We start from the raw sequence: 9,684 nt of genomic DNA, 5'->3' as shown, positions 1-9,684 counted from the left end.
TGGGGGGCAGTCAGGGGACAAGGAGTGGGGGGGAGGGTTGGGGGTTCTGAGGGGGCAGGAGGTGGGAGGGAGTGGAAGGGGCAGGGGCGGGGCTAGGACAGGACGGGGGCGGGGCTAGGGCGGGGCTCCTCCCGTCCTCTTTTTTGATTGTTGAAATATGGTAACCCTAGCTTACTCCTCCTGCCGAGGTGGAGTATGGGCATCAATTCAGGGATCGATTTATTGCATCTAGATGAGACACGATAAATCGATCCCTGATAGATCGATTACTACCCACCGATCCAGCAGGTAGTGTAGACGTGGCCTTAGAGACTTCCCAGAGATTCTCTGGCAAAGACAAGGAAGACAAGACTACACTACTGATACTGTATTTCTAAAGGTTTGTCTACACATGAAAATGAATCTGGATTAAGGGAGGGTGTGAATTTAAAGCAATTTAGCTATTCCTGATTAACTCATGTGCAGACACATTTATTCTGGAATAAGAAAAATTAGCTAAATCCTCTGGCATTGACCAGGAATGGTTAATTGGGAATAGCTATTCCGGAATAACTTCCCATATAGACAAGCCCTACAGTAAAAAACAAACATGGAAAGCAAAAATTAAAACAAACAAACAAAAAAACTTTCCAGCCTTCTTTATACATTGTATGGAGATTTAAAAGGGCCATACTCCCAATTTTGTAAACATCCTTTGAAGGTCACCTTTAAAATAGCTAAAAAGAGTGGATGTGGGGAGAAGAGGAGAGATGTAAGAACAAGTTCAGCAGTGCCAACCCCAATCATTCAAAACCCATGAGTCAGGCCCCCAAACTCAGAGTTTGGCTTTAAAATCATGAGATGTTTAACAGTCAATGTTGGGTTCATTGCATTTGCCTTCTGGTGTCTGATCTTAGAGCTAAAAACTTACTTTAAAAAAAAGGCAAACTGGTTTGATTCTGGCATGTTCATGACTCCAAGAGCTGGGACTTTAAGAAAAAAACAAATCCTGTGTAACTGATAATACAATCAGGAGAGCTGGCAGCACTACTACCACCGCAACTCTGCATCAGGGTGAGTGAGAAGTGTGCAGAAGCCTGCGCAGCTTCAGGTTGAGCTGAATGTGCATGCCACTGATGGCAGGCCTGGGCCTCCTCTCCTGGTGTACTGAATGCCACACACAACAGGGCAAGAACCCTGTCTGAGCCCCTTCCCTCACACCTCTCCATTTCATAGCACTGCTGCAGGTCCTGCTGCAGGACCAGACTCTGGAACATTCTGACATAGCTGCTATGTGCCTGGTTGGAGAGGAACACAGGAATTGCCAGCATGGCTCAGACCCAAGGTCCACCTGGGCCTGGGCTTCACAGAAAGGCAAGAGCCTCACCCAAAGCAGCTGGTGGATCATCTCCCCGCCCAGCAAAGGTCTCATCCGAACCCCTAACAGAGACTGACTTAACCCTGCCTACATTAATGGGAATTGTCCCCTGGCCGAATCACAGGGTCCTAACGGGACCTGGCAGGAGTTGCCTCCCACTCCCATAATTCCCGTCCACGTTTTGGGACGGACTCGGAGAGCCAGGCCATGTGCTAGTAGCGATCGCAGCGGGTATAAAGAGAGACAGTGCAGCACGCAGCGCAGCCTGTGTCCGCAGCAGGGCAGAACGCCGCGCTAGTTGGCCCGGGCCAGGGGCCTGGCTGCGAAGGCCCCGGCGGGGGCTGCCCGTTTAGCAAGGGGACCGCGGGTACCGCTGCAGGTTGCTGCGAGCTGTGAAGTCACTGTGGAGCAGCCGCCCCATGGGGAGCGGGGTGTGCCGGCGAGGACGCGTCTGAGTCGGTTGGTCGGGGAACTGCCAAGAGGTGAGAGTGGGGAACGCTCCAGCCCCCCAGCTGGCCTCTCCCCGGGTGTAGCGAGCGCTGGGCTCCCGCCCCGGGCAGGGCAGGTCGGCAGCCGGGCGGCGCAGAAACTTGTGAAACTTCCTCTGTCTGCACGCGCTGGCCGGGCTTAGGCGGGTGCGAGCCGGGGGCAGAAATTCGGGGCACCCCCGGGCTTCTGCAGCGAGCCCCAGTTCACACCACGGCAGCGCTGCCGGCCGGTCCTGCGGGCCTCCCACTGCAGCGCTAGGGCTTGAGACCCCCGCGCCCGCCCGGAACGTGGTGGACGGACCCTGGGCCCAATGCTCGAATCCCTCGGGCCCACAGAAGGGTCCCGGGGAGCAGCTTAGCCGGCCTCGGGCGAGGCGAGGACAAAGTGGGCGGCCGTCAGGTACCCCCCAGTCGGGGGGGGGGGGAGAGCTCCGCGGTCTGGGGGGCACGGGGCTGAGGTGCGCTCCGGGCCATGGCTGTGCTGACGGCCCCCAGCTCGGCTGGCTTATGAATCAGTTTGGGGCTGGAAGGAGGAGGGGAGGCACCGCTCATGGAGATCCCGGGGTCTCCCCGGCCCCGCAAGCAGGGGACACTGGGGAGCGCTCTCCCTCCTGGTTGGTGGTGGAGCCATTTGTGCCCGTGGCTGTTGCTGGGGCCCCAGATCTGGGTGTATGTTCCTCCCCCCCACCATTAACTGTCACTGCGTGTGCAAGTGACATACTGGATTGCTACCACCTGCTAATCCAGTGTGAACCCTGCACTCCCTTGTCTGAGAGTGCTTAGCGAGCAGCCTCCTGTGAGGTAGAAAAGTGGGTATTGCCTTTCCCAGGTGGGGAAACAGAGGCACAGACAGGTGGCATGGCTCATCCAGGCAAGTCAGTAGCAGCGCTAGGCACAAGTGCCCCATCAGAGCTAAAAGTGACCCCATTGCCTGACTTAGTCCTGTGCTCTAACCACTACACTGTACTGCTTCTTTCACCTTACTGCTGTAATCATCCCATGATGCGAAGCTGCTCTAGCCTTGGCTTCCAACACCACTTAAGTACTGCGGAGAGGGGTTCTTCAGATGTGCTGTCAGACACCTCCTTGTATTTAGGCTGGTTACAATAGACCCTTCCTAGAACAACCATGGCTTGCTTGGCAGAGAGAAGTGTGGGGTGATTATACCTGTCTTCCTGTGTCATGGGTGTCAACACTGCCCTCTACTGGACGCACTCAGAATGGCCCAGCTGTGTGTACTAGACCCCGTACAGTTAATAGCGACTCTCTTCTTGCTTGTGCTCCTGGAGTAGGAGGGCCTGTTCTGTGCCTGCTGTTGGTGAGCAGTGTGGGCATGATAGCGCTTTAGCAAAACTGTGGGAAAGGACTGAGCTCTTCCTGGCTCCTCCCACTGCTGACTCCCATCCACCCCTGCACTTGTCATACTTGTGCACTTGGCCCTGCCTGACAGTGTCAAGCTGGTATTCCAGTGGAGTCAGGGCTCTGAAATCCCAGCTGGGCTCTGCATCTTCAGCCTGAATTTTCTTGTTGCTCAGTGGGGTTTTATAGCATCTCTTCATAACATGAAAACCTCCCAAAAAACAGCAGAGAAGCTAAAACAGGACCAGTTACGTTCCCCTGCACTGCCTTGTCTATGCTAGAGCTTTGGGAGGTGTTAGCACATGTTGGCTAGCACCTTCTAAGGACCGGCCTTTCCATCCATTTCCTCTGGGTGCGGGATGGGTTGTCTGGGCCCCCAGAGTTCAAACTGAAACTCAAGTCAGTTTAACGGCCCACTGGCCATCTGTTCCACCCCCCACCCCGCACCCATATGCTGCAGCATTCCTGGAGGAAGCACAACATTTGTACCAATAGTGAAACAAGGTCCTTCCTAAGAGGGGTGATCGACCTTCCTCTAAGGAAAATGTTATTTGGGGGCCTAACTAGATCTGAAGCTGTCCCCTTTTCTTGCCTCTGCTCTGCCCCGAGGAGTGTGTGCTGTGGACGGAGTGGGCCAGCAGCACTGCCACATTAATTAACTTAACATTTTAAGTGGTGATGACCATCAAGCTTTAAAGCTTAAACCCCTGCTGAAATGAAGCTCTCAATGCAGAGTGGTATTGTATTCCTCTGCTAGCTGCAAGGGCTTTGCTTCAGGGAAGGGGTGGTCCTGTTGTGTGGGTTAAGTGCAGTGCAATGCCCTGGGATGCTCTTTTCCAAGGGGCGCAGATCCCAGCCCTCTGGCTATGGCTGCCAAATCATTGTTGGGTGTTATCATTGCCTCTAGAAGTCATGGAGCAGGAATCAGCTCCTGGTAGGCATGTTTCTAGCAACCCTGAAAAGGCACAATCCAGATCATGTCAGTCCCTCCCCGGTTCAGGACCTGCCGGGGTCTCCCCTTGTGCATTGACTCCTATTTGGTCAACCCCCTTTGGTGTGGCTCTTGCTGGCTGGTGGCCATGTGAGTGTGTGCATCTTGAGATGCTGAGGGCTGTTAGTGACTGGGATTCTGCTGCACGCTGTGGCCATCCAGCACAAAACTTCTGCCGGAGAACTGGTGCAGTTAGAGATGGGAAGGGGCCACTCAATCTGAGGGTCCCATTTCACTGGGGGAGGTGGGGATTGCAAATGAGTCTGGCACAATTACCCTTCCTATATTGCTAAATGTGGGAGGGGAACCCAACTAAATCCAAGCACATGGGGAAAGGAGATCCTTGCAGGGAAACTATTAGAGGATTGCAGCCCTGCATTCCAAGGACAGGTCTGTTCTCTGCCCAGGGTGCTCTTGGGCAGCGTGGAGCTGAATGCTCCTTAGTGGCAAAGAGGAATCTGAAGTGCTGTTGGGGCTGGAAGATAGTTGGGGGCTACCCCATTCCATGGGCTGGAAGAAGACTGTTGCAGACATCTGCTTAGCACGTTCTCCCTGCTGGGCAGAGAGGGGAGGCATGCTCAGGGGCATCTGTCTCAGCACAAAGGCTGAGGATCCAGTGGAGGTACCAGACCCAAATGAGTTGAGCTGGGCCACCTGCCCAGGGTGCCAGCTCTCTGGCTAGATGCCCCAATTAGGGGGATGGGGGACGGAGCAGTGTACTGGGCACAGCACAGAGCCAGCATCACTGCCCAGAGTTCCCAATCTAATCCTACGGGAGGGGATACGGGAACAAAAAGGTGAAGTGACTCACCCATGGTTGTGTAGATGATCAGTGGCAGAGCTGGGAGTAGCACCCAGGTGTCCTTATCCAGTACCCTTGTCACTGTACCCTGCTGGCTCAGCAGCTGTGCTGCCTTTGAAACCCCTGCTCCCTGAGAAGTCCCTGCATGCTATCCCCTTGCTTCTGGCTAAAGCTCTCCAACCAGAGCTAGCCCAGGACTGAGCAGCACTAACCATGGGGAGAGCCCACTCTCTCTGGGCTCAGCTCTGCTACTCCTGCAGCACCTGACATCAGGTAGTATGCTGTGCACTGCCCTGTAGTGGCCAGCCATGTCTGCATGCTGCCGCCTGGGTGAGGGCCACCCTTCCCTTTGGCCTGCTCCTGGTGTCTGCTTCCCTCCAAGTTGCCAGAGGCAGAGGATGTGGGGCTCTTGGGGGGGCACCCAGCAGCCTGGGGACAGCGTAACACAACCTGGCTGTGAAACCCAACCAACAAGGCTGGAGCCTGTGAACTGGCCTCTTGCAAACCCAGTTGCTGCTGCTCTTGCTGTCAGCACTGCCCTGCTAGGCCTCTGCTGCAGGCGCATGTGTGTAGGGTGGTAAGACCTGGCAGGGCCCTACAGTGTGGGTTGCTCCTGCGGATCTGCAAGCTGAGCGATGCTCCTGGGGTTGGGGTTCTGAGGAAGGGATCTGGGACTGTGGCCTGTATTAGGAGCTGCCCATTGACAGGGCACCTCCACCCTGGATCATGGTCGAAGAGCCTTGCTGTCTTTCTGTTGTCAGTTTGGTTGTAGCCAGCAAAGTGCTCCCTTCCTGTCTAAGGACTCTGACCCTCCTGGCGGGACGAGCTCCGCTTAGGCAATCGGACAGAAGCTCAAGATGCTTCCTGAGCTGTGGGACGGGGTCTCTGCCATGACCATTGCTGAATAGTTTGGCCTTGCCAGACGAATGCATCAGCACCAGCCTCTCTGCAATGGAAGAACGGGAAGGGAACTGGAAGCAGGCAGGAGGGGGTCTGGGGATGGAACATGGGTGGGGCCACCCCAGGCTGATTGGGGAGGCACAGCTTCCCCTGGCCTATGATACCTGCTGCCCATGCAGGGCAATTACTGGTTGATCAATCGCTTGTCGTCCAGTACCAGCATCTGGCAGTCAGAGGCCTATGGACACCCAGAGCATGGGGTTGCCACCATGGCTAATAGCCATTGATGGACCTATCCTCCAGGAACTTAGGTAAGTTTTTTGTTTGTTTGTTTGTTTGTTTGTTTTTTTTTTTTTTTACCCAGTTATAGTTTTGGCCTTCACAACATCCTGTGGCAGTGAGTTCCACAGGTTTACTGTGTGTTGTGTCAAGAAATACTTCCTTACGTTTTAAACCTGCCAGTAAATTTCATTGGGTGGCTCTAGGTTCTTGTGTTATGTAAAGGGGTAAATAACACTGCCTTATTCACTTTCTCCACAGCAGTCATGATTTTATAGACCCCTCTCATATCCTGCCTTAGTTGTGTCTTTTCCAAGCTGAACAGTCTCAGTCTCTTTAATCTCTCCTCATATGGAATCTGTTCCATACCCTGGTCATCTTTGGTGCCCTTCTCTGTACCTTTTCCAATTCCAATAGGTCTTTTTTGAGATGGGGCGACCAGACCTTCACGCAGTATTCAAGGTGTGGGCATACCATGGATTTATATTGCAGTGTTGTGATATTTACTGTCTTATTATCTATCCCTTTCCTAAGGGTTGTGAACACTCTTAGCTTTTTTGACTGCTGCTGCACGTTCTGTCCTAGGGGACATGCATGTCATGACATGGATTTGATTATGGGCATCATCTAGTGCTCTGGTTGCCAGTCTCAGTCCAGGTTGCCATGGCTTGTGAACTCCCTCCTGGCCTCTCCCCAAGGCCAACCTGAATGCAGGCTGGCAGGGATGGCAGGTGGCTGGGTGCTTGCCCTGCTGTTGTATGAGTTCTGTGGCTAAAGAACTCCAGTCTCCAGGGGCAGCAGCTCGGTGGCTTTGGCTAGCACTAAACTCTGCAAGAAACACTGACTGCCCCAGCATCCAAGCCTGAAGGAAGGGGCAGGGTTGCAGGCAGGAGATTGGGGTGGGGGGATGGGCTGAAAGGGAATACACCCATGCCAGCAGCTGGCTGGGATGGGACTGGAATAGAGCATGTCCGGGCACAGCAGGGTTTGTCTCCCAAGTGGTGGTGGAACCCAGGGTGGCTGCATTCAGAGTTACTGTGAAGTCTGCCCACCAGGCACAGTCCCTCTGCTTGTGCTGGCTCCCTGCACAGGAGTCTCCAGAGATGCAGGGCCTGGTGCTGATCCTTGACCCAGGGTGGAATGGCCTTGGTCTGCAGGGGGGGATGGCAAATCCCAAATGCCACTGAAATAGCCTGATGGATGCCATGGGCATCAAACCTGGCAGGCTCGTGATCCAACAGCCTCTGCTGGCTGGCTCTGCCTGAGCTGCTCACAGGAACTGGTTCTGGAGGTGCTCTCCTCATTCCCTTCACATTCTGGCACTGCACTGGCAATGGGGTGGCTCCCAATTCAGGCTTAGCCCTGGGTGATGGCTCCCCTGGGGGAATGCAGGCTGTAGGGCAGCCCAGGGCATGGTGCTTGTCTGTGGTGCTCTCCTATAGCAGAGAGCAAGTCCAAGGGGCTGGCAAGATCAGGGGAGGGGAACTGGGGTGTGGCTCTTGTAATGAGAACTCCTGTTTCTCTTCCAGGACCCAGCAGGAGATGAGCTCTCTGGTTTATCCCAGCCTGGGCATGAAGGACCGCAAAGCAGTGGCCATCCTGCACTACCCCGGGGTGGGCATGAATGTCAGCAAGGCCAGCACAGGACCCCACATCACCAGTGCGGGCATAATGGCCCCCTCTACAGCCCCCCCGCCCTCAAAGCAGCCATCCTTCACCCTGCCAACAGCCCCTCACCTGTTGGCCAGCATGCAGCTGCAGAAACTCAACAGCCAGTACCATGCCATGGGGGTCTCAGGGCACCCAGCAGAGGCTGGGTCCATCCAGAGCTGGGGCTTTGGAGCCCAGCCCCTGGGCCAAGGGGCACTGGCTCCCCCTGCTGGCGCCCACAGCCCTGGCATTATTGATTCTGATCCAGTGGACGAGGAGGTGCTGATGTCACTGGTGGTGGAACTGGGCCTGGATAGAGCTAATGAGCTCCCAGAGCTGTGGCTGGGTCAGAACGAGTTTGACTTTGCTGCAGATTTCCCTTCCAGCCGCTGATGCCAGACTGACCTTGACCACAGGCAACCCTGGCAGAGGACTTTAACAGGACAGCCGCCAAGGGCTGGCTGGCATGATGGACCTGGCCCTCCAGACAACTGAGGCCTCTGGGCCTGGTTCCTACTACAGCTGAGTCCCCCTCCACAAGGCTGCACCTGTGTGGTTCAGGACAGTTCAGTGCAGCTGGAGAAACTATAGCGAGGCTGGTACTCCATGGGCTTCTCTGAGCTGTGTGACCTAGCGCCCGGTGGGGTTGCACCTTGCTGTGGCGGGCCAGCGTCTCCTGCTGGATGGATGGCCGGTGCTGGAGGGGGGAATGGTGCCCTGGGGACTAAATCCCAAACTGGTGCTGGAGAAGGAAACGGACTGGCAGGAGAACGTAGCAGGGTGGAAGCTGAACACTGAGGAATGGAGGCTCATGCAATATGTACACCCCTGCTGTGGCCTGGGAAGGGCTGCCTCAGCAGGGTCTCACACGGCTCCTAGGGACCAGAGCTGAGTCTCCCACCCTTGCAGGGGGCCAGTGACTTGCTTTACAGAGGAGACTGCCAGAGGAGACCAGTACAGTACCTGCACTGCTGGGGGTGCTGGGACAAGGTGGGGGGGCAGGGTCTGTTTCTGCAACAGTGTGGGGCTGCTCCTGTGTGGCTTTTCAATAAAACCTGTGGAAGGAATCGGCCTGCCCACAAGGCTGGGGCCTGGCTTCTGTCACCTCTTGTGCTGATTTACAGTAGTGCCTTGGGTTGCCAACTTTCTGATTGCAGAAAACCGAACATGCTTGCCCTGGCCCACCCTTTCTCCAAGGCTCTGCCCCCGCTCACTCCATCTCCCCTTCCCTCTGTTGCTAACTCTCAACCACCCTTGCTCACTCACTCATTTTTGCCAGACTGGGGCAGGGGGTTAGACTCATAGACTTTAAGGTCAGAAGGGACCATTATGATCATCTGGTCTGACTCCCTGCATGCTGCAGGCCACAAAACCGTCCCTACCCCTTCCCTGGACTCTGCTGATGAAGTCCCCAATCCTGTGTTTTAGTGACTTCAATTGGCAGAGACCCTCCTGCTAGTGATCCCTGCCCCATGCTGTGGAGGAAGGCGAAAAACCTCCAGAGGCTCAGCCAATCTACCCTGGAGGAAAATTCCTTCCCGACCCCAAATATGGCGATGAGTAAGACCCCGAGCATGTAGGCAAGAGTCTCTAGCCTGACCCCTGTTAGCCATTATACTATTTACCTACCATTGCTTGGTATTCCTTGGCTACTATGTTTTACCATTAAACCATTCCCTCCATAAACTTATCTAACTTAATCTTAAAACCAGACAGGTCCGTCGCCCCCACCATTTCCCTTGGAAGGCCGTTCCAATATTTTACCCCTCTGACAGTCAGAAACCTTCGTCTAATTTCAAGCCTGAACTTCCCCATGGCCAGTTTATATCCATTTGTTCTCGTGTCCACATTAGTACTA

The 9,684-nt window shown here is 54.9% G+C and overlaps 1 protein-coding gene across 1 annotated transcript; it reads left to right on the top strand.

Annotated features, from left to right (window-relative positions):
- Positions 1-1,584: 1,584 nt before the first annotated feature.
- CITED1 (Cbp/p300 interacting transactivator with Glu/Asp rich carboxy-terminal domain 1) lies at positions 1,585-8,920 on the top strand. The gene is made up of 2 exons (XM_034782479.1): positions 1,585-1,839; positions 7,706-8,920. Exon 2 carries the CDS (start codon positions 7,719-7,721, stop codon positions 8,217-8,219), a length of 501 nt encoding a protein of 166 aa, XP_034638370.1. The 5' UTR covers positions 1,585-1,839; positions 7,706-7,718; the 3' UTR covers positions 8,220-8,920.
- The last annotated feature ends 764 nt before the right edge of the window (positions 8,921-9,684 follow it).

This window comes from Trachemys scripta, chromosome 9, assembly GCF_013100865.1.
Source record: "Trachemys scripta elegans isolate TJP31775 chromosome 9, CAS_Tse_1.0, whole genome shotgun sequence".
NCBI classification, from domain to species: Eukaryota; Metazoa; Chordata; order Testudines; family Emydidae; genus Trachemys; species Trachemys scripta.
Note: the sequence above shows the minus strand (reverse complement) of the source record. Positions and strands in the feature narration are given on the sequence as shown.

What these genes read in the sequence shown, in the direction of transcription:
- CITED1 (XM_034782479.1), top strand. Translation starts at nt 7,719, where the DNA reads ATGAGCTCTCTGGTTTATCCCAGCCTGGGCATGAAGGACCGCAAAGCA.